General features: G+C 52.2%; 2 protein-coding genes and 1 long non-coding RNA gene across 3 annotated transcripts in view; 1 reads left to right on the top strand and 2 right to left on the bottom strand.

Moving 5' to 3' along the window:
- LOC150050654 (neuroendocrine secretory protein 55-like) overlaps positions 1-22,976 on the bottom strand; it is a 52,187-nt gene extending 29,211 nt beyond the window's left edge. Inside the window, exons 1-2 of the mRNA XM_090352576.1 lie at positions 22,869-22,976; positions 21,939-22,782 (exon numbers count right to left, since the gene is read on the bottom strand). Coding sequence (XP_090208702.1) covers positions 21,981-22,706 — 726 coding nt within the window. The 5' untranslated portion in view covers positions 22,707-22,782; positions 22,869-22,976 and the 3' untranslated portion in view covers positions 21,939-21,980. The remainder of the gene's footprint in view (positions 1-21,938; positions 22,783-22,868) is intronic.
- Positions 6,778-9,170, bottom strand: LOC150050656 (uncharacterized). Its single transcript, XM_090352737.1, has 2 exons — positions 7,086-9,170; positions 6,778-6,852 (listed from the first exon to the last, which is right to left on the bottom strand). Exon 1 carries the CDS (start codon positions 9,150-9,152, stop codon positions 7,086-7,088), a length of 2,067 nt encoding a protein of 688 aa, XP_090208863.1. The 5' UTR covers positions 9,153-9,170; the 3' UTR covers positions 6,778-6,852.
- LOC150050655 (uncharacterized) lies at positions 11,961-21,163 on the top strand. The gene is made up of 3 exons (XR_016538738.1): positions 11,961-12,251; positions 13,726-13,903; positions 21,063-21,163. It is a non-coding gene; the product is annotated as an uncharacterized LOC150050655 (long non-coding RNA).
- Positions 22,977-23,446: the final 470 nt, after the last annotated feature.

Raw genomic sequence — 23,446 nt, 5'->3', positions numbered from 1 at the left:
GGGAGGAAGTGAAGTGGACTTTCCTCCATCTTACTGGCTCTTTCTATCCCCTCATCTACACTCCAGATGTATGGCACATTTTTTCTGCCTTATGCTGTCTCACCATCTAGTGGCCACCTGAAATATCAACTCACCTTCAGCATCTTGGGCATTTCTACAATCAGTCATTTAAAACTTCGTATTTGGGGTGGGTGGGTAGGGGATAAGGCTCTGAATGACATACACGAACTCACTGACACGTTAATTAGGAATGCTACAGGCCTAATAGAGCCAAAGGAGGGGGGATATAAGAAATTAAGATGGATGCTCTCTAAGATTTCAAAAGCTCAAACACAGGCTCAAAAATAACAATGATCTCAGGGTCTAATTACGAATGAGGCCTTCCTTTTTGAAAAGCAGCAGCTTCAGGGCTTCTGCTTACTTCTCATGGACACCTAGCAGTTCCTGTGTGTCGCTGTGGATTATCAACAGCGCCTCTTTGAAAGGACATGTTCCAGGGCCTCCAGTCATCTGTGAACCTCCTCGCTTGCTTATATCCTTCTGTGCTTGGCATGTTTCTCCGGGATTTTTGTTTTGTGTCAATGGGACCCCGGGGCTCCTTTCCAAGCTTGAGAAGCTCAGGCTTGAACATGGGTACCGGATACTAGGGGGCCTTCCGATAGGCAGCTAAACTGCAGGACATCTGCACCCTCTCTCTTTTGGTCAAGCCCTGCTAGAGACACTCTTCTTGGGTCCTAAACTCTTAACCCAAATGCCTGACCTTTGGTTTTTCACATGTCATTGAAAGCATTATTGAGGTTGTTGTGTTTTTCTTAAAAATGAGTGAACAACCCTAAAGCTCAGTTTCCAACTTACCTGAGTGAAGGTTCCCCTAAAAATAGCATCACAGTAATTCACATATTAGCCATCAGTTTGCTGAGAGGCAAACTGCATAGTACAGGATGAGGAGAGAGGTAGCATGTTGTTGGGATCTGAAGGAGGGGTAAGGACTGGATCACAATCCTGTCCCTGTCTCCTGATCTTATCAGAAGCAAGTTGCCCTCGGAGGTGACCCCTGGGCTTTGGAAGCATCACAGGGCTGCGGGAAAGTTAAGAGCTCCAGCGTTTCCTCTTCCCATCATCCACTCATTGGAGAACGTTTAGCTCCTCAGCACCACACATAAAATGTGTGTGACAATGTCAGAAACACTGACTGACTCATAACACGTTGAAGATTGGTGAACAATAATTTCTAGTATCTTTATACCTCTCTCCTCACCCCAAATGGAATTAAAGAAAAAACACTTAGTAGGATCCAATATTCAAGTTCTGTGGGCAGAACAATCCAAGTCAAAATACTAGTGAATTCTCCTGAGGTTTAGCAAATTAATCTGCAATGCAATTTGGGATTTTACCTCTAAGTGAAGTACCAGGTAGGCCCACTCCCTGGATTTCATTGTTCTGTCACAGATTACTTACCCAACCTCCCTCCCTGGTTACAGGTCCTGCTGTTCCATGTGCACAGCTTTCCCCATAGTTCTGACTTGAACAGTGTGTGTGTGTGTGTGTGTGTGTGTGTGTGTGTGTGGTGTCTCCATAACTGTGTGAGGATCAACATTAATTAAAAGGCAAGCAAGGTTCTCGTGTGGCTTCCTACCTTGTTCTCTTCTTCTGTTGGAGGCCGTGTCCTCTTCCAGCTTTCTCCTGCTGGCTTGCTTCACCATGTAGCTGTGGACTAGGAAACTAAAGACACTTTTTTTTTGTTTAACAAATGTGTAATAACTATAGAACAATTTAAGCTCTGGTCTTTATGCTAGAGTTATACATTGATTTACAGACAGGAGGTAATAAAAGGAGAAAGGAGAGGAGGGTAAGGGTAGGGTAGGGGACCACAGGTGATACTTTTTTTTAAAGAATAAATACCACTTGAAAATGACTTCACACTATTGCAAATTTGGCAAGGTGTCCTGTGTTCACTGCTGGAATTGAGCTCTGATTATAAAATGTGGATAACGAGTGCACTTTGAAATGAGGAGACAAAAGCAAACCCAAACCTCACTTGGAACAGGGAGGGAAACAAAGGAAAAAAAAAAGTCCAAGAGGAAAAGAAAACCACAAATACTTAATGTTTGTGGAGGGAGGGGTGCCAGAGATTGGGCTGGGAGAAGCCCTTAGAGGGCCTACTCCACTGCTCTGTGGAATCCTGCTTGTCTGTCTAGGTAGCAGACTCTTCAGTAGCACACCCAAACACAAGTTGTGCCTAGAGTTCCATCTCACCCTTGGGGGTGACCACAGGTCAGAGGAGGAAGAGGGTGGGAACAAAGGCCCCCATGCAGCGGAGTTGAGTGAAGTTTGCTCTGAGTGGGCACTAGGGCACCTGTGGGGTTCTGGGGATCACCAGTGATACTGGCAGTGGTTAACTAGACGGGCCACTGCTGAGGTCACCCATGGTGAGAGTGCAACAACTGGCCATGTCCTGTCTTATTTTGGAGCTCTAGTGCTTCCTGAGAAATCTGATTTTAAAATGGGACCGTGGCATGTTAACTCAGCATTCATGAAAACCCTGGATGGGGAGGGGAGGGGCAAGACTGATTTAGGAATCACCTCATCTTTGCCACTAGTTTTTTTTAAAAAAGTTTAGGAACCAGTTTTCACTTGTTATTTGTGCATCTTCCAAAAGGGTCTCTGGAGGTAGTTGTTGGGGGTTGGCAGGGAAACTGACTCTAAAAAGAAAGGGCATGGTTGCCATTGGGAATGTGAAATCTAGCTCTATTAAATTATTTTCTCCCAAATGAAGTTTATTTTTTGCTTAATATAAACTTTCCAACATAAAAGTTAAAGGTTATCTTCAAGGTCATGCACTGATTCTTGCTAAATGGGAAAAGAGAATGAGTCCTGAAGTCAAAGTAAGGATGACTTAAAACCACACCTACACTGAGGAATCTTGAGCAGTTTTAATAGCATCATTAGCATCTAGGCCAAAATTCTAAGTAGCATTCTATATTGTAGGAGTTCTACATAAAAGCAACTGCATTTTTATTATTGTTACTATTATTATTGAGAACCTGAGTAAGGGGGAAAAAAGCTTTAGGCCCTGCTAAAGAAAACTGGAAGATTTAAAACAAAAAAGTCTGTAAGTAAAACCTGCATTAAAAAAAAAAGAGAGAGAGAAAGAAAGAAAACCCAATAAAAAAAAAAAAACTAAGACTGCACTGGAGTAGTGCTGGCAGAGGGGTTAAAACCAATGCGGGAATTAAATATCACTATAGCAATGGCAGGTACCCCTGAAATGAGGAGCTCACATTTCATGTGCACTCAATACGTTTATAACCAGGGATCTGCCAGGGTCTGGCTGGAACTCAGAAAGCAGCAGACTGTTAGACACCTGTCATTTGACAAAGGATTTCAAGAGCACACAGTACATTTGCTGTAATCATGCACATAATGCCACCTAGCTTCTTCTTATCATGGTTTTGGAAAGCATTTTCCTATCTGAATGTGAAACCTGAGATCCTGCACTTACCTTGCCTTCTTGGAGCAAAAAACAACAACAAACAAACAAAAACCCTGATGTTTCATCTCTAGAGTCTTTGGCTTATGAAATGAATTTGGGCCTACCATGTTTTTATTGCCCAGAACGATTTCAGTGTACAGATGTGAAGTAGACAGAAAGCTTTAAGATGTAAAAATGCAATGTAAATATGCTGTCATCATTACTTCTCATTAGAAATATTGAGAGCAGTGAGATTTTACCCTTTCAGGTCAGGAGGGGATAGACAGAAGAGAAATGGAGTTTAATTATTTCTGCTTAATAGCAGTTTTTCATGGTAGATGATGTGGGTGAAAATTTTAAAAAATTAACTGACCCATCTAGAGAAAATATTTGCCTGAGGTTTTTTCTTTTTTTTTTTTGAGAAATCTAGATAAAATTATATTTTAAAAGGGCTCTGGAGAATATGAGCCTTTAAACTAGTATTGGGAAAATAATTAAGGTATTTCTTAACTTTTAAAATCTTGTTAGGCCTGGTAAAGTTTGCTCTTGCCACTGCACCAAACAGTTCAGTAGAGACATTCTAGATGCAGGGAAATGGCTGAAATGTAAAAAAAGGAAAAGAACAACAACAACACTTCTGCAGGAGAGGATGCAGCGTATTACTGGAGCCCTCGGTATCACAAATACCTTTTCCAATTAATCATGATTTATTGCATAAACAATGTCAAAGCACACTGGCCAGTATTATGCTCAGTGTTTGCCTGCATCAATCTAATAAATACTGTATATATGAAAATAATTTTCACCTAGTAGCTCTCTTCGATTCTTAAATGAGGCTTCAAAATTCTTTTTGTTTTAAAAGTCTGCAAAAGGCCAAAAGGCACAGGGAAATAGTTGATGACTGGATAGTGTTAAAAAATAAATGAAAAACTGTCTTCATGATATTGTTATCTGTCTACTGTCTAGCTTTTCAAAATATTCAGTAGTGGGATTGAGATGTATGGGCAATAAAAACAGCGTGTGCACACATACACACTTATCTTTAAAGCAACAGATGAAGCTATGTGCCACAGATTGAAAGCCAAATCACAGATGGGCATCTGGTCTGCATTTGCAGTGCTAAGAATGCATGGACATCTTATTTTACACGCTGGAAGTCAGGAAAGGGTCTTGTCCTTCCTCCTGTGGGATGGAATTCCTGTCCCAGCACTTCAGCAAGGCCTTGTCTGACAAGCTGCATTGCTACAGTTTCAGGAAGCAGGTTCCACCGGCGGCCATTTTAGCTCAGGTTTGTGCCAGGAATGGCCCAAGGTTTACCAGCCTGCCTTGTAAGACAACGGCTGCATCTGAGTATGCCTGACTACCAACACCCAAGGGGCAAAGCTAGGGCAGTGGCAAGGCTCCCTATCACATATCCTTTTCTTAAATGAATTCCCCACCCCACTCTCCCAACCCTGGAGACAATTCAAGGGGATGAAGTCCCAGCCCCAGATGTGGAGTCTGCTGTGAGACAGAATGTTACATAATCCCTGGCACAGCCTTCCATGCCCCTCCCCTTCCTTAAGAGGCTCCACTCATGGAGCTAAAGGGGGCCTGAGCTAGGCTAGCTTCATCTCTCAGAGAAGGCCTTGGCCTGGAAAGGTCAAGCAGGATCCTGCCATCTGTGACCCCCCCACACCCCCTCCTCACAGGTCTGCCCTCCAGAGCTAAATCTGAACTATCCAGAGGGTCTCTTCTAGCAAAAATCAGTTATTCCTAGGGACCCCAGACACTGTCACTTAAGGTTCTGGGCCTTTTGCAGGTTTTGGGGGGTAAGTGGTAATGTGTACGCCATCTCCACCCCAGGCAGGCATCAATAAAATGACCATCACATCTTAAAACTGTCAGTGGTGGGAGACACATCACAGTAGCATGACTGTGTCAATAATGCTATTCATAAACACCATCCTGTATTAGGAAACATTTAATAAATGTAATGTAGCCTTAGAAAGTGTGATCTTGAAATCCCTTGAAAGGTATCAAAGAATAGGCAGACTGTTGTTAACTGCTGCCTTAATTGACTGTGGCATAAAGAGTTAAGGTCCCAAGGTTTGAGTCTGGAGGGGGGAGGGTCTTGGCTGTGGACTGAGGGGAGGGGCTGCGGGGGGGGGGAGGGGAGCATGAGAGCTGGGGGAAGGTAGTGAGGTATCCTCCTGGTTAACACATCATTAATTCAGTCTTAATTACAAGGTATTGTTTGTTTATTTATTTATGTATCAAAAGATCTTACCTTGAAGCCTCTCTGTGACCAGCTAAAGCTGCTTGAAAAAGACTCACATGTAAACATGGACATATTTCACAGCTTTGCCTGTGCTGTCCACAGACTTAGGTTACTATGTATGTAATTTTATTGCATTTCCATCACTACTTGACATTTGTATTCCAATCCACCAGTCCCACCTTGGTAAACCAAGCCCCTCCTGCTGCATTCTTTGTAAAAGGGTAAGTGATTGGCTTAGCTCCAGCTCTTCGCTAGGGAAGAAAATAATTTCATATTTTTAAAACATGGCCACGCCCACCCCCTGGGGACCAATCCCGTGTGGCGTCGGGATGTGGACTGGCAGAGGGGGCCTGAGTCCCCCTCCCCCTCCGCCCTCCCCCCAGGAAGGCCGAGTGTGAGTGTGTGCGGAATACCGGATCGCCTGTGCGAGCCCCCGAGCCCCAGATACCTGTGGGTCTGGTTTTTCAACGGAAAAGGCGGGAGGGTTTGGCGAACGAATGAGAAGTGAGGAAACGCTTAGCGCAAAGGGAAAAAGAGAGAAAGACACACAGGAAAACGGTTATGGAAGCCCCGGGCAGAGGCCCTCTCCCCCACCCCCACCCGCCAGCCGCCCAGCCCGTTACCCAGGATGCCCCGCCACCTCTCCCGGCGCGGTTTCGCTCTGCGAGCTGCAGGGCGGCCGCGCACAGGTACCGAGGACCGAGCCCACACCAAAGTTTTTCCCCCCTGCGCCATGGCGCAAGTCACAAGACAGCCCATTCCTGAGTACAAGTACGCGATCGGCGGGTAGTCTGGGGTGCCAGGGGTGACTTGAGCAGGTCATGCACAGGCGGGCACGATACGAACACCAACACACACCAACGACAAGCTGTCTGAGTCCAAGCAGCCGTGCTAGGCGAGGCGGGCGGGCGGGCGAGCGGGCGAGCGGGCGGGCGCGCGCGTTCCCCAATGGCCCCAGCCCACCGCGGCCCAAGCCAACTGAGCCAGGGGAGCCCCAGGGCCCCTCCCGGCAGTCCCGGGCTCACCTGAAGCCCCCGCCTGTCCTGCTTGCGGCGGCTGGTGCTGCCGCTGGCCTCCAGCCGGTAACGGCCCTCAGTGTAGCCCGGCACCACTTTTCTCCCTGGAGGGCACATAGTTCCGCCACCCGAACCTTTCCCAAACCCACCGCCCCCCTCCCGGGGCATACATAGGGGTCCCTCCCTGGGACTTCCAGCAGGTTCTCCCCTTCGCGACCGACCCCCCACCTCCGCCCTAGCCCTGCCAGGCACCCCTGCCACCACCTCCCCGTACCCCCGGGCGGGCGGGCGGGCGGGCGAGCGGCTCCTCTGCCGTGGACAGAGGCCGCCCTATTACCTAGAAGCAGCAAGCGGTGCGTACACATATAATCCGTCTTCTCCTCCTGGAGTTGCTCGAGCCGCCGGCAGCGTTGCAGCTCCGGGCGCCTCTGAGAGCGCATCTCCAAGGCTTCCTTGCGGATCTGGTGGAGTCGCTCTTCCACCGACTCGCTCCGGGGCCCGGAGGGGCTCCCGGAGGTGTGATCGGGGTTGTCGCAGCCGCAGAAGCAGGTTCCGAAAGAGTGTACGAGGAAGTTGCGGAGGAAGTTGCGCTCTGTGGTCGAGGCTGACTTGCGGGACGACTGGCTTCGCCGGGGCCACCAGTGGAAGCAGCCCAGGCTCTTGTGCTCCGACTCCTCGCTGGAGGAGTCGCTGGGATACTGCTCCTGGTACCTGATCCGGATCCGGCCGCGGTCGCCCTTGCTGCCCCGGGAGGCGCTGCTGCTCGACCGAGTAGGCCGCGGAGTAGGCGGGTCAGCGACCTGAATCTCGGGGCTGGGGGGTCTGAGGAACTGGAGCTGGCGGGGGGGTCCGGCGACAGGGCCGACGAAGGCTGTGCGGATGAGCCCGAGCGGCGGGCCCGAGGAGCAGCCCGGGCGGCCGGCCGTGTCGGCTTTGGTGGAGATGGCGCGGATGGCCGCCGACGCGCGGGCTGCGCGGAGAGCGGGAGAGGGAGAGGGACCGAGGATGACGGCGGCGGCCGGGGCGATTCGGGTTCCCCGGACGACCGGATTGGTGGTGGAGATGAGGGGTACCCTGGGCGCCGCGGGCTCGGCGGCTTTGGCTGCTTTGGCGGCGGCCGGGACTGCCCCGGCGCCTTCGGGATCGGCTCGGGCGGCAGGGGCGCCCTGAGCACCGGGATGGGCTCGAGTGGAAGGGGTTGCCCACTTGCCAGCATCTGCGGGCGAGGCAGGGCCTCCGCGGGCTCCGGCATCGGCCCGGGCGACCGGGGCTCCTCGGGCTTCTTGGGCTCCGGGCTCCGCTGCGGCTGCGGCTTCGGCGGCGGCAGGGGCTCCGCCGGCTTCTTGGGCTTCGGGCTCGGCTGGGGCTCCTCCGGCGTCTGGCTCGGCTGCGGCTGCCGCGGCAGGCCCGACTTCGGGGTCGGCTGTGGCTCCTCCGGGGCTGGCAGAGGGTCCGTCCCCCGGATCGGGGACGTCTCCTTCCTCCGCCGCAGCGGCGGAGGCTTCGCGTCCTTCCATCTCCGCTGCTTCTCCCTCGACTGGGGGTCCCTGCGCTCGCTCGCTCTTATCTGGGGCTCCCCAGATCGCAATGGGCGGGCCGTCTTCGGCGATTGGGGGGTTGTCCATGTTGACAGGTGCGTCGTCGACCCCAGTGGGGGCGCTGCCAATCTGGATTGGGGGTCCGGCGCGCTCGATCGGGGGGCTGGCGCACGCGTGGACGAGAGGAGCTCTGACTGCCTCTCGGGTTGGGCTGCCGATGGCGCCCCAGACCCGGAGCGGAGGCGCGTTTGCGGCGGCAGCGAGGCAGAGCGCCTCCGGGACCGCGACAGCCGGGAAGTGGCCGCCGCTGTCGGCTTGCCGGATAATTCGGGGGAGTCCAGGGGGTGGACTGTCGTTTTCAAATGCTTCTCCATCAAGCCCAAATGGCATAGCCTCTTCAGGGGGAGGGCTGTAGCTTCCTCCGAAGGCAGCGAAGGCAGCGCTTGCCCGCCCCATGACTCGGGGCTCCGCGGGAGGCCCTCCAGGGACCCCTGGTCCGCCGGGAGCCAGGTCTGGGGCCTGCAAGAGAGGCTGGCCACTGCTTTCCGGGACAGGCTGGTCAAACTCGAACGGCATGGCTTCTTCTGGTGGAGGGCTGTATCCTCCCAGGCCTGCCTCCGCCTCACCCAAGGCTCCGGGCTCCATGGGCGCTGGGCTGAAGGCCTGGAGACCTGCTCCAGCCCCAGGGGATCCAGACTTTTCCAGTGAAGGCCAGAAACCTCCCACGGTGGGCTGCTCGACCTCAAAGGGCATGGCTTCCTCAGGAGGTGGGCTGTAGTCCCCAAAGACTCCAGCTTCCTCGAAGGTCGGGCTGAGGCCCTGGTCGTGAGCTCCGGGGACATCTGGGGGTCCGCTGGCCTCGCCATTGATCTCGATGGAGACGGGCTCAGTGGGAGGCGGTTCGGCGTCCATCTCTTCGGCTGGGCCAGGCCCAGCACCGGGGGCAGCTGCCCCGGGGGCTTCCACAGGTTCTTGCTCGGGCTGTTCGCCGTCTTCACCGGGGATATCGTGTTGTCCTGACATATTACTGCCGTTGAGGCGGTGGCGCATGCCCATAACAGGGTGGCGGTTCTTACAATGAGTTTGGGGCTCCGTAAAACGGAGCACCCAGCCAAACTAGGGTGAAAAAAAATTAAAAAATAATCGAAGTATCAGCAGGAGAGTTCTCCAGCTTCACTCATCAACCTTGGTGAGGTTGAGAGGCTCTCGGGACCTAAAACCCAAGACCATGGAGAGAGTAACTCAGCTCTTGCTGATGGAGCCTTACTTCACTTCCGGTTCGATCTTGATCACTTCATTTTCTCGGGGGCTGCTCCCTGGAGATCCAGGCGATGACTTGGGCTTGTTTCCTCTTCACTCTGCTGCAGGGCAGCTCTGTATTTGGCTCAGAAGCGCGTGCCGATTCGTCCCGAAAATCGCTAGTAGCGTTGTCTCTCTGCCACCAGAGGACGCCGGTCCCGGTGCCGAGGCGGCTCCGGATCCGGATCCGGCTCCGAGAGCCGGATCCGGGCGGCCCGGCAGCCCGGGACTTAGGGTAAGGGGCCTGATGAGCGCAGGCCTCGCAGGAACGGTTTGGCTCCTGCCTCTCCTCTCCCAGACTGATTTGGAGTCTTTCTCCTCGCTCTCCCCTGGCCAGAGAGAGAGAGAGCTCTCCTGCGTTGTGGACACGTGATGCAAGACGTGGGCACTGGGATGCGGGAGTGCTGGAGCTAAAGCCCTCCCTCCCCAGATTTCTCCTCAGGGGAGGGGGGACTGCAGGAGGGATTTTTATCACCCCAGACACCCTGCGCCTCTTAGCTGTGCCCCCAGCCCCCGGAAGCTCTCAATTTTGAGCTCCAAGTCCTGAGAATAAAGCTTTGAATGCTTGGAAAGGGGACACAGGCACGGCGCGGGAACGCGACAGGTGGTCGTGAGCCCACCGGAGGGGCAGAAAGGGGGGCGAGACACAAGAGGCTGTCAAGTGCAAGCACAGAATCTGTTTTTCAAATGCTCTAGGGAATTTTTTTTTTTTTGTCAGCTCTGCTGCTTTTGTCTGCGGTCTGCGGAGGATGGCTGCGGTTAATTCTCCTGTGACCCCATCCCCATTATATTTTGGGGGTCTTTGCAGTAGCCTAGAGTGGCGCAGATAGTGTTCGCTTTTGTTTATGTGGATGGTGACGCAGAAGAATAAGAGGGTAGGAAATAAAAGGGTCTCCGGCACGCACTGCAGAGAATAAAGCAGAGCCCACCAGGCGGTAGCCGCAGCTGCAGCCGCGCTGGAGGAGGAGGGGAGGGGGAGGGGGCTTGCAGGAAGACCCTCTCTGGCATAGGCTCCAGACTTCCGCTCCGCGGGGTGGGGGGGCGTCAAGGGAGATTTTTGATTGGCATTATGGCTGGTTTAGGGTGGTCTCAAAGACTGGCTGTCTCTGTGTTCAGCCCCCAGGAAAAAAATAAAATAAATTAAAAAAAAATATGCCGCGCCGGCGACGGTAGCCAAGGCGCGCGGCTTTCAGCCTCCGGCGCCGGCGGCGGGGTGGGTCAGTCGGCCCACCCAGCCCCTCCGGGCGCCCGTGAGCCCCCTCACCCTTTTGGGAACACGTATCCTAGGGCATCTGCTTAATTTTCCCACGGCCTCCAGTTCTCGGATGTGGCACTAAGCATGGCCACGGACCCAGCGATCGCCCTCCGCGCCGCGCCGCGTCGCGCCACGCGCCCCCTTTGCCGCGGTGCCGCGGGGCCGCGGGGGGCTCCGCGCGGGCAAAGGCTGAAGAGCCGCATTGCCTGGTGGTCTCGGAGCACGCGCATGCGCGCACCACGCCGGGTCTGGGGTCTGCGGAACGGAAAATAAAAATAAAAATAAAAATTCTCCATTCCTTTATCTTGTAAAAGCTAGCACAGGCACACCGCGGGCAGCTGCACCAGCCAGGGCTGGCGAGACACTTTAGCTACCGAGACGCCGGGCGCGCGCGCCTGTGGGCGCGTGCCCGAGCACGGTGGAAAGGGGCGACCGGGGGTGGGTGGTCTAGGGGTGGGGGTGCTGTGGACGAGGCCCTCGGCGACCCGGGAAGGGATGGCCGTGCGATGGGGTCGCCCCAGATGGGCTGCGGCAAGCGGGGGCATGGCGCCGGCCGCTGCCTCCGCGCTGCAGGCGGGTGGATTGCATTTTGCCGTGATGTATGTACTGCACCCATCTAATGCGTTCCCTCTCCCAACCAGGGTACCACAGACACACCACGCCGCGCCCCCCCCCCCCCCGCCTCCAGACTCCACCACCCACGTGGCCCTGCTGCACAGAGGAGCGGTGACCAAACCCAGCCCCGAGGGACGCCTGCAACCTCCCAAGGGCACGTCACCTCACTCCGAGGGTTCGCATTCTTACTAAGGGTAACACCGAACTTTGCCCCAAAGTTTGTGCAACTGCCCCCCCCTCCCCGCCCCCCACGAAACCACTGAAGAATTTGAGCATCCACGGAATGGGCCTACTGGGTCCCCAACAACCAGCTCCCTCCTCTCCGACCCCAGCAACGGGTCAGCCATTGGGCTGGGGTCACGCCAATCAAGGCTGACTGGCGAATGAGCAGGGGGCTTCGAACCGGAAACCGGATATTGGTGGGAGGTCCAATAGGGGGCGCCGCGTTGGAACGCCCAAAAGGTTGGGTTGTTTGGGTGGTTGGAAGCAGTTGGCGGGCCCACGTATGGCGGCCAGGCCTAGGAGGCCACGAGGACCAATGGCGTGGGGAGATGATTATTTTTCCCGTGGCCACTAGTCTCAAAGGTCGGGGGTCTCCCTGGAGGCAGCCCTTGGGCTCCAGGGTGGATGGTGGTAAGCCAGCCTCCGTTGGGGAGAGGGAAAAGGATCCAGATTCTCAGGGCCTGGAGTAGTGGGCCAGATCCAGGTGAGGACTTCCCGCCCAGAGCGGAGGAGCCGCCCATGATTCCCATCGAGTTGAAAAGCCAGAGATGCTGAGCCATGTATAAAATGGAAGGTCAGTAGACGCTGCGGTGGCCGCCCAAGCAGGCTGCCTTGGGTCGGGGGACCTAAACGGGAGGGACGGCTTCCGCCCATCCTTACGCCCTCCCAACACCCATCCTCGAAACGCAGGTTCAGAATCTCTTTGTTCGACTGCCTCGTGGATCTGTGGAACACCTTTGTTCAACGTTCACCGTGCACCATCTCTCTTTGTCAAGGGAGCATTTGCATTCAGGGGAGAAAAGGTTGGGCAGAAACCAGTCCTAATGAAAGAAAAGACCTCTAGTTGGAGGAACGGGGAGCGTCTTCACCGATAAAATGGCGTTCCACATGGATTTCCAAAGGACAGATGTCTTGACTTTGTCTAAAAACGGTGGGCGGAGGGAGGGGGAGACACATTTACCTAACAAGAACAAAGGATCCTCGCCAAAGGTAGAAAATATGGGGCGTAGGTGAGTAAGCAGGACGGGGCACTTTTGCTCTTGGACAAGCAGAAGTCAGGGGAAACTGGACAGAAGCCCTGACGGTTTCATGGAATACCCTGCTTGGCACTTTTGAAGCTATTCTGGCAAGAAATGGAGAGGATGTGGAATAGTAGTAATATTGCTATTATTTTTTATTGTAATCCTTTAAATGGAGATTTGAGCCCCACTTGGGAAATGTTAAGAATAGCATAGAGGATGGTAGAGAGATAGAACAAAGGAAAAGGGCTATGCCCATATCACTTTTCAGGGAGAGATCTAGACACAATAAAGGCTGCGGGAAATAAAGAGGAATCCAAAAAGGAGCTTCTGCCAACTTCTGTGGTAGAGGGATACCAAAGATTACTTGAGACACAAGGATTTGATAGTGAAATCAGAAAGAAGCTAATTCGGGTAAAAGAGGTGTGGTGGTGGCGGGGCCAATTGAATTTTAGATATGCAAAGTTAAAGGGATGTGGGATGGTCTGTTGGAGATTTTTGTAACTCATTGTTGAGGACAAAGACTGAAGTTTAGAAGAAAGGCAGATAGCACTCACTTAAACTAGAAGTAACCTTATGCAGATTTGAGATCACTAGACCAGATCAAACCGCCGGGAAGCCCTATATTTTTGGTGGTAGAAGACCATTGGATAGGAGAAAGGGAGCTAATCCAGGAGAGAGGAGGACAGGCTTCCCCACCCTACATAATGGCTTTCCAGCCTCTATTTTGGTGACATTTTGGTCAGGGAAATTCTTTGCTTGGCGACAGCCCTGAGCATTACAGGATACTGAGCAGTGTCCCCTAACCTCTACCTGCTAGAACTCAGTAGTATCTCCTTAGTTATAACAACTAACAACAATGTCTCCAGACTTTGGCCAAATAAATCTGGGGTCTAAGACTACCCTTCAAAGTCAGTGTTATAAGCTGAGAAGGATTCCTTACATGTGACTAGGTATCACCATAAATAAATTAGTGCCAGGAAAAATATATTTTAATATTCAACCCTATTCTTAATCATTTTCCTATAGTGATTTGGCTACCAGAACCTGAAAACCCCAAATCGCTTGGACGGATGGGGCTAAGAGCGAAAACTCTCCACTGTGTATCGCTTAAGAGGTCCCAGAAGTATGGCCAGCTGCTTGAGGAGCTACAGAGATAGAAGAGAGCTGAGTGACTCTGCCAAAGAGACCTGATGAGCTCCATGGGGTAAGAGCAAGGGATGAGCACCAGGCGGGTAGACCAGGGTTCGCCTGGCTGGGTTGATTTGTCTAGTGGACTTGTTAAGGATCGGTGTCTTGCTGGCTAAAGACAGAAGCATGACCTTGACTTGAAAGGAGAAGGTCATGCTAGTATTAGTGTGCAGCCTGATCTGGGTCCTGACTCTACTAGGAACACTGTTATTATGGTCTGATATCATTGTATGATGGCAAAAGACCTTAAACAGATTTGCAGTTGCAAATGGATGCAAAACAGGAGAAGAAATAAATATTTGGGAAGTATGAAAGAAAATCAGTTATGGGTTCATGTGACTAAGGAAGAAGTCAAGACAATCTTGGGCAGAAAAACAGCTGTGAGCCAGGGAATCGTTGGCCCAGTTCTGATGGGGAATTTGGTGGTATGAGGGCTGCAGTGGGGTGAGCTATTAAGAGGGGATGGGGTTTGCTGTCGAAACCAATGTGACAGTTTCTTTGTTTACACATGGCTGTTGAACAGTAATGGATTTTTTTTTACACTTGATGAATTAATTAAAAAGGAATAGGAAATGTTACTCCATTTTTTGTCACATTGCTTTTGTGAGCAAATTTGTTGCCCATTCCAGGTGGCCTAGCTACCCAGAAAACAAATCAGTGTTCTTTAGTAACTGAGTGATCCCAAATAGAAAGAATGTGTTGCATCTTTGTTGATTATCCTGTCTGTGCCTAAATTATAGCACCATCGCCACCTACACGGGTGGGCCTCCCTGCTTTTGTGGCAGCCTTGAGCTTCCTGAGTGTCGGCTCCTGGCTTTAGGGATGTGTCTGTGGCAGACATTGTAAGTGATTATGTTTGTACTTACATTTTGGGATTCTTACTTGTTGACAAAACACATTCAGATTTTAAGGATCTGCTGTCAACTTTCTTGATTCATCTCTGTAGCTATGAAGGAGAAAGCAGAAAAGGGTACCTTGAGAGGAAGAGGGGTGAGCACAAGAGGAAGGGAGCAGAAGCCAGGAGCAGCAGTCAGGCTGGCGGTCAGGTTCCTTTTGGTGTGAGGCCATGGGGAAGGGGCCTCCTCTGTAGCACGTTCATGTCATTAGTTGTCAGTGAGCTTCTTTCAAAGGAGGAAAAGGAAGCAAACACAGGAAAATCAGAAGACAGGGAAAGAGAACACTGGCAGCTCAGTGACAAAGGTTTTTAGAATGCTGGACTGAGCAGCAATAAGATTTTGAACTGTTCAATTAATTACTGTTCAATTAAAGACTGCTGCCGCCATCCTTTTCTCTCCCAGCATCTCTGCCAGCCTTGGCCGGTGGAGGCAGCAGCAGCTTACTGCTGTCTTTAGAAGGGGCTGCATGACCAGGCTGTTTGAGACAAATGCCAACTAAAGAAAAGATGCCTCCAGCCGATGAGGCAGGAACCCGGGTGAGGGGCAGAGGTCAGGCCGCTGTGGCTTGGGGGGGGGGCAGCAGCAAGTTATGAAAATGCTTCATCTGCTCAAATTGAAAAGCCCCTCTGTGTGTTCAGGACCACCCTCTCCCACCCTCAGCTGGGTAGCTGTGGCTCATTAGCCCTTGTCACGGAGGGACCAAGACATTTTACCTTAGCCTGCCTGGCACACTACTGTCACCTGAGCACACGTACTAGTGTTGTCTCAGCTGTTGTCTGGATTTCTTCTCTAGACTAGGTAGTGATGATTCAGCCAAGAATTTTAAGGGGATGGGGGGAAGTAGATGAAAGAGACTACAGGAAGGCTTTTCAGAGAAGGGGGCTAAGAGAAGAGGTTGGGAGATGAGAAGCACAATGTGGCTTTAGTGAAAGCGCTACTGAAAATTTGTATAATTAATGGTAGAAATTCCAGGCACCCTGGGGGCTTCTCGAGTGGAAAGCTGTGTGAATCAAAGGGGAATGGTATATCTCACCTTCCCATCCAACTTCAATTACCCAGAGTAAATTTTCCTAATGACATCTAATTGGGTTAGCAACATAAACCAGGATGCACAGAACCCAGCTTGCTCCAGGGGGGGCGGGGAGAAGAACCCTGTGATTTCCCGCTGGCTTGTCTAACTGGGGATCTGGGCCCCTCTCAGCCCTCAATTGTGAGAATAGGTACATAAGAGGTTAGCATTTAAGCCCAAACCAAGGCTTAGAATTGGAACTATTGTTTGACTATTGAAGCACTGGAGGTGTTGATGCAATAGCCCGGGCAAGTCTGCAGAGCCTGGGAGCCTGTGGGGGGTGGGAGGGATTGCAGCTTTAAGGATGGCCCATCTGAGATCCCCCTGAGTCGCCCCTGCAGTGCTATCTTTGGCTATAAATAAGCTCTTAACACTGAGGGGACATCTTGCTGTATCTATCTCCTTCCAGCCTCTTCAGCTATCAGATATTTGTGTGTACCCTAAGCCTTTTTCTGAGTCTCTTTATTTCTTCAAATTACATTTGATTGCCCTAAAATTTCCTGGCTTTGCAACAACCCTCACTGTCCTCCATTTTAAATCTTATCCTCTGTTCCTTCCTGGGTGCTCTTGTCTGCCCATCTTCCTTTTTTTGTTTGTTTTCCCTTCTGCCATCACTTGAAGCCGTTTTTTGGACTTTGCTTTCCTCACATCTGCCTCCACATTACCCTTAACTACCCTCTGGCCAACGCAGCCTGGCTTCTCTGACAGTATGTTCCTTGGGTGACTTGTACCCTAAAAATAGGCCATAGAATAAACACACAGGCAGGTGCCCATCCTTGGAACTGGGAAGGCAGTCTCCCTAGCTCTACCCAGAACAGTCTGCAGTGGGAAGGTGCCATAGCTCCAGCTCCTCCCGGCTCTGCTCCTGGCTGAGACCGGTCAACAGGTGATGTGGCCCTGTGCTGCACTGCTGGCCCTGGAGCCACTGAGCTGTTTGTCCCGGCCTGTCAGCTGCCTTCAGGGGCCCTCTGTGCTCCTACCAGGGGCTTTCGATAAAACAAAATCTGGGAGTTTGTATTTTTTTTTAAAGGAAAATAAATTTTGAGGAAATCTTTTTTACTAAAAATTTTATTAAGTGGTCTCCAAGAGAAATCATATAGAACAAAGAAGAGGATGCTAAATTACTTAATTTGACAGAAGCAATCTGGGGGGTGGGGGTGCATTTGCTTTGTTTACCCAGTTGTTTGCAGTGGAACCAAAATAAGGGTGTGTGTGTGTGTGTATGTGTGTATATGTGTATGTGTGTATGTGTGTGTATGTGTATGTGTGTGTGTGTGTGTGTGTGTTCAGAAAGCTTATCAATTACTAGATGTGTGAAATTAAATTTCCTGGGAGGGGAGCAGATAGGGGGAAAGAATGGCTGAAAGCCTCTCCCGGGAGGGAGTGATAATGAAAACAAGAGTTGGAAGAATTGGTTTATCCTAAGTAGCGCTAACCTGTAAGCTGCTTTTCTAGGTTTAACCTGATCAGGACAAGTGAAAACTGTTACTAAATAATGTGCTCAACCCTGTGATCTCTCAACCAGTGTGTGTGTGTCTGATGTCTTCCTCATGGCTAGCATTTCTTGCAGCAGTGACCACACAGCACTCAGATTATGTGTTCTGCATGAGCTAAGGGACATTAGTCCAGATCTCTCATAGACACATACATATACACAACCCCCCCACCCTTTCTTTCTTTCTCTCTCGCGCTCTCTCTCTCTCTCTCTGTGTGTGTCTCTGTGTCTATCTCTGTCTCTCTCTCACACACACACCTCCCCCCTCTTTCACTCAAACACATAGCCCTCCCTTGAGCTCGCTCTCTCCTCCCCCCTCTGTCTCTGTGTGTGTGTGTGTCTCTCTCTCTTTCTCTCTCTCTCCCCCCCCCACACACTCCCTCCTCCCTCTCTCTCCCTCCCTCTCCCATTCTCCCTGCCTCCTCCGTTCTTGTGCTCTGTCTCCCCTCCCCCTTCCCACCTTCTTCTCTCTCCCCCTCCTCTCTCTTTGAAAGCTGCTCTGAAGGATAGCCAGATTTTTCTCCGTTTAGGTAGGGAGAGGAAACCAATTCTGTGGTCTCTCCCTCACCTCTTAGCATTTTTGCCACAAGATGAAAAGCAGATTTGACAAAACTGATGTTAGACAACACCATACAGATTTCTTCACAGCTAGTGCTTTTTAATTTGGTCACCTTGTGGGTTCCATCAGTGCTAAAATCGTGGCTAGAGTCAAAGTAGAACCTCAATGCTCCTTAATCTAATCCTCTGACGTCCATTTGGTGCTGAAAGGGACCCAGGATACCTCGTGCCTCTAGTTCACCCAAGAAGAAAGGAGGCAGGGTGGTACTGGGTACGACCCAAGCTACTCGGGGCTAACCCAGCACATTCTGTGCCTTGTCGCCCACCCCCCTTAATATTCATGTACTGGACATGAATATTTAGGAAATAAGAGTCAGTGGTGTGAGAAGCCCACAGCAGGACCAGGAATGCTACCTCATTGTGGAGCCTGGAGATGAAAGGTGCAATGTGAGATTGTGGCCGTGCTGCAGGGAAGGGCAGTTGAGGAGTTGGCATAGGAAATCACAGGCCTCTGGAAGCTTAATTTGATTTCAGTGGTTTGTTTTTTGTGATAGGTCACCTTCCTGTTGAGATATTTCTCACAACACAGTTTCTGTTGAGTTTCCTCTCAATAGCTCGGCTCCATTTTGTAGAGCAGTGATCATACAAATAAAGTAAAATCCATAAAAACTGCTTTAAAAAAAACCCATTCTTACCAACATTGGAGTTTCAACTTTCTTCTTAGCTAACTCATCCACAGCTGCTAGTAATGAAAGCTAAGAGTGAAGGGCTGTTTAAAAAAAAAAAAAAAAAAAAAAAAAAAAGGAAGGGGGAAGAAAAGAGAAAGAAAAAAAAAACACAAACAAAAAACTTCGAGGGGCTAAAAGCCAGCCATACATGAAAGAAACATCTGAAAACAACTCCAGTAATTCTAATAATTCTATTCTGATAAACATCGTATAAACTGTTAAAAAAAAGAAACTTGACATCAAGTTAGTGATTATCACCAAGTGGCTACATAATTTGCAACTCAAAAAAGTTCAACCCTCAGTGCTGCCCCCTCCCTAAGCAGATTTCCATTAAGCAAATGAGTAATGTGGTAAAAGGGAAAAAATTAAAATTTTAAGTCAGTTTTGGCTTCACTGAAAATTCATGGGATAAAACACCCTCCCCCTTGCTTCTGTCAAATTAAGTGATTTGGTAATCTGTGTTTTTGTTGTTTTATAATTTAACTCCTTTAGGGGGCACTTAGAAAATTTGGGGGCATACCACGTTATTTAACAGGCTTTATTTTCTTGCTTCCCCCTCCATTTGAAATGCAGCACTGGGCTGGTAATTTGCCTCTGGTTGAAAAGGTTTTTTTTTGTTGTTGTTGTTGTTTTTTGAGCTAGTTCTCACCCCACAGACCCTACCTCTGAGTGATAAAGGGCAAGGGAGTCCATTGAAATGGTAACCCTAGCTTTGGCTGGGGAGACAAAGGGCCAATTGGGAGACTAGTGACTTGGGAATGTTTAGAGAATTTACTAGAAACTAGAAAAGGAAGGTAGTGTTGCAGGTAGAAAGTAGCTTAAAGTGTCTTGTTTAGCAAAGCCCCTATGGGTGAGGTGCTCCATTTTCCCCTCCCCCTCCCTTCCTTGTTTTTTGGCATTCTCTGCTGTAGCTAAAGGCTCCCCACCCCCTCTGGCTGCAGAGGATTGGGGGAGGGGCACTGCGTGAGGGGAGGGTGTTTGGTGATTGCTAGCTTTTGAGGATTGGGTTGAAGTGTGTTTATCTTCGACCCTGGCTCCTAGATAGTTTAAGGAAGATCAGGAGACAGCAAACTGATTTTTCTATGGTGTGCTCTGCTTACTGCAAGAAAAGCTAAACTCCCTGACTCCCTGTGCAGGCTTCCCCCCCTCCCCAAACAAATCAAGACTTAGGTGAGGCATTGACTAGACACAGAGGACCTTTTTTAAAAAAATTATTCATTCTTGCATACAAGCAATATGCTAATTTAGCTAATAAAAAACCTGTCTCCTGTTCTGTCTCCAGTGGAGATGGCTCGCACACACACGACGCCACACACAATTTTCCCCATCAAACCTGACTCTTTTGCCCATCAACTAGACACTTTCTGCTATGTAAATCGAGGCTACCAAGACATTACTAGATTTAAAAAAAAAAAAAGCAACAGCACCTGAATGTCAAAGAAATGTCGCCATTCTTGTTTATGTTGAGTAGAAATTTCAATTTAGAGGAGCCCCATTTCACTTAGGCAATTTCACGCTTGCAAGCCAAAAACAACAACAAAACAAACAAAACCAAAAAAAAAAAAAAAACCCAGGGCGCTGGGTCCTTCAGAAGCCTCCCCGCCCCCCCCCCCCCCGCCCCTCCCCGCACCGGACACCAACTTGCCCCTTGCCCCGCGGGGAAATATAGCACACTGCCTTCCCTTCCCGGTGGTCCTGTGTTCCCAAAGGCCACACGAGTAGCCATCTATCCTCCGCCAGCCACGCGCCCCGCATAACTTCACTTCTACAGGCTGCACCGCAGCCCGAGGGAAAAAGGTCCCGGAAGGAAGATGGTTTAGAGTTCCTTCTAGCTTCACCCACCCTCAGGACCCTAAGAATTTGACCGTCTTTTATTCCAAGCCATCAAACGCTTTACTTTCCCAGATTCCCTGAATCATTCCAATCAAATCAAAACTCCACGAGTGCTCAATGAGGCGCACGCTCGCGCGCACTCACACACACTCACACAAAAGTGTTTCCAAGTCTGCTAACATTTTCTAAGTACATTTCTGCGTTTCACTTGTTAGTTTTCCCCTCCCCAGGATCGGAGATGGAAGACGGTTCCGGGATTGCGGTGGTTGGGGGCAGAATCAGCGAGCGATTCCCCCTCCAGGTTACCAGTGCCAAATTAGCTCCAGCGGAGCGGAGCTGAAAATGGCCGGAGCGTGCGCGCGCTACCTCCCTTTCCCCAGGCTGCGGAAGCCGCCAAACCCAGCCCTTTCCAAACTGGCATGCTGCATCGGACACTTTTCCCAAGCTCAGTTAGAGCCATATGCTTTGGGGGCACAAGTACCATATCCTGACGATAGACACGACGACCCTCCCTGCCAACCTGTCCCGCTTTACCTCTCGGCTCCCCACCATCTCTCCCAACTCCTCAGTCTCTCTCTCCTCCCTCCCGCTTTTAGGATCTTGCGCAAGCCACCCAGGACCTCTCCAGCCACCCGACCAGCTGTTCCAACACATTGCCGCAGCCCCGACGTGAACAAACCCGCGCTGCTAACTTGGATAGACCGTAGGTGCCATTCCAAACGCCTCTGTACCCGCACTGCCCCCCTTCCCCAAGTACTAGTCACTCACGCGGAAACGCCGGGCCACCGGAGCGCACGGGCAGATGCGCACGCTCTTTTTCCGTGGTTTCTGGCCCCTCTAGCGCTTGGTGGCCGGGCAGTTCCGCAGTGAGGGGCACCGGTGCCGAGGTCCCGCGGCTCCAGATTTGGCAGCAGGAAGACCAAGGTTTCAGGCTATGAGCCCGTTAGGGCGCCTGGCGCGCTTGCAATGCAACTTTCCCGCGGTCTCGCGCCCTCACCCGATCCCCTTCTGGTTACTTTTCGCGCATTGCAACAGTGTCGCTGCTGCGCTGCGGCTGAGCTCCTGAAAGTCGGAGCGCGCGCACCTCTGAACCGCGGATCGGGTGCAGCCACAGCCAACTTATCTGAGACTAACAGGGGGGAAAAGAGCAGAAAACAATCTGACTTACCTTTGCCGGGAGGTTGTACAGCCCGAAGTCCAGGGTGCGCACTCCGCTTCACCCTCGCGTCCCAGGCACCATCTCAGAAACCTCAGGTTGTCTCCAGCGAGGCGCAAGGAGCGCTTCGCCGTCCAACAAACCCTTGGCTTCCGGGGCGCCCTGGGGAAATCTGGGAAGCCCCTGCTCCCTCACCATTATCCCCATCTCCCGGCTGAGCCCTCCGCCCTCACGTCCTTCCCATCTCCCATCTCGCCCATCCTTCCTCCCGCAGCACCCCCCTTTCGCTCCCCAGTCTAAGCCACGGGCAACTCACCTGAATCCATGAAAACAAGGAGAATCTGGACGGCGTCCCCCATTAGTGACGCCGGATGGGGATGGAGGGCTTCTTGGAGGGGGACTCGGGGGAAGGGTCGCGGCGGGTGGTGGGCTTTTTGGGCTTGCAGCGGCGCTGCTGCTTCTTCTCCTTGCGCTCTTCAGACTCTTCGGGGTCCCGGGGATCGCGCTCCTGGGGCTCCTCCCCCTCGCCGGGGCGCTGGGGCTCCTGAGTGGTGGGCTGCGCGCGGCTCTGGGAGGCGTCGGAGCTCTGCAACTTGAGGGCGTGCAGGCGCTCGGTGAGGGATTGGTTGAAGGCGGCGCGGCGGGGGCCACGCTCGTCCTCGGGCTCGGTCTCGGGCTCACTGGCGGGCGCGGTCTCGGGCTCGGTCTCGAAGTCGGTCTCGGATTCGATCTCGGACTCGGTCTCGCTCTCGGTCTCGCTCTCGTAGTCGAAGTCTTCCTCGTACTCGAGGCACTCGGGGAGAGACAGATCTAGGTCTCCCTCCTCGTGCTCGTGATCAGACTCGGACTCGGGGGAGTCGGGGTACACAGAGGCGGAGCGGTGGTGGGCGTTGAGGAAGCTCCGGCGCTGGGCGGCCGCCCGCTGCTGGGCGCGGGCGTTGGAGGTGGCGAGGGCGCGGAGGAGGGCGATGGAGCAGGACAGCCAGAGGAGCGCGGTGGCTGCCCGGCGGCCGATGGGCGGGCACAGGTCGTTGTAGTTCTGGCGAGCTCGGCGCCAAGGATGACCCCGGGGCCTGCGATCCATCGTCGGGCGCACCGACCAGTCGGTCCACCCTCTGGCACCCCAGAGAGTGGCTCCGACCCGCAGGGGCTGCTGCGACCTAGAAGGGTGAGTCTTAGGAGGAGAGAACCCGGGTCCCCAGCTCCCCGTCCCACCTCGGGCGGAGAAGGAAAAGGAAGCGCCTACCTTGCGGCCACTCAAGAACTTTGTGAAGCTTCTCGCCGAGCTGCAGACGGAAGGTAAGGAGGAGAGGGCTGTCTCCGAGCCTGGACTCGGAGAGGTGCCTCTGCTGATCCTCTCACTTGGGAGAGGAGAGCAGACTGAGCGCTGGGAGCTGGGGCGCTGAGGCTCGCCAACTTGCGCGCCCGGACTTGTGCCGTCCGGGCATGTGCAGTAGGGCGCGGGCCGCCCCCTCGCCCGCGCAGTGGCGCTCACCCTGGCGCGCCGGCAGGTGGCAGGAGGGAACCTTGTTTGAGAGGGTTCTGTCCAGGCTGCGGGCGGGGGCGCCTGGCGGGCGGGCGAGCGAGCGAGCAGGATGGTTAGCTACAGGTTAGACTACTTGAGCGACTAGATGTGGACTCTCCACCGGGTTTATCCCCTTCCCCAACTTCCCAAGACACGCGGACGGCCCCCCCGTGGGCCGCCACGCCGACTAGCAAATGGTGGTCTCCTGGAGTGCGGGTCCGTACGTGAGTGTTAATGATCGGCCCCGGGCATTTTCCAGGGGCTTAATAGTTTCAGGATGGTAACCTCAGGCAATCATT

Source organism: Megascapheus bottae, chromosome 18, assembly GCF_031878675.1.
Source record: "Megascapheus bottae isolate mThoBot1 chromosome 18, mThoBot2.hap1, whole genome shotgun sequence".
Taxonomy (NCBI): Eukaryota; Metazoa; Chordata; class Mammalia; order Rodentia; family Geomyidae; genus Megascapheus; species Megascapheus bottae.
Note: the sequence above shows the minus strand (reverse complement) of the source record. Positions and strands in the feature narration are given on the sequence as shown.

What these genes read in the sequence shown, in the direction of transcription:
- LOC150050656 (XM_090352737.1), bottom strand. Translation starts at nt 9,152, where the DNA reads ATGGCGAGGCCAGCGGACCCCCAGATGTCCCCGGAGCTCACGACCAGG.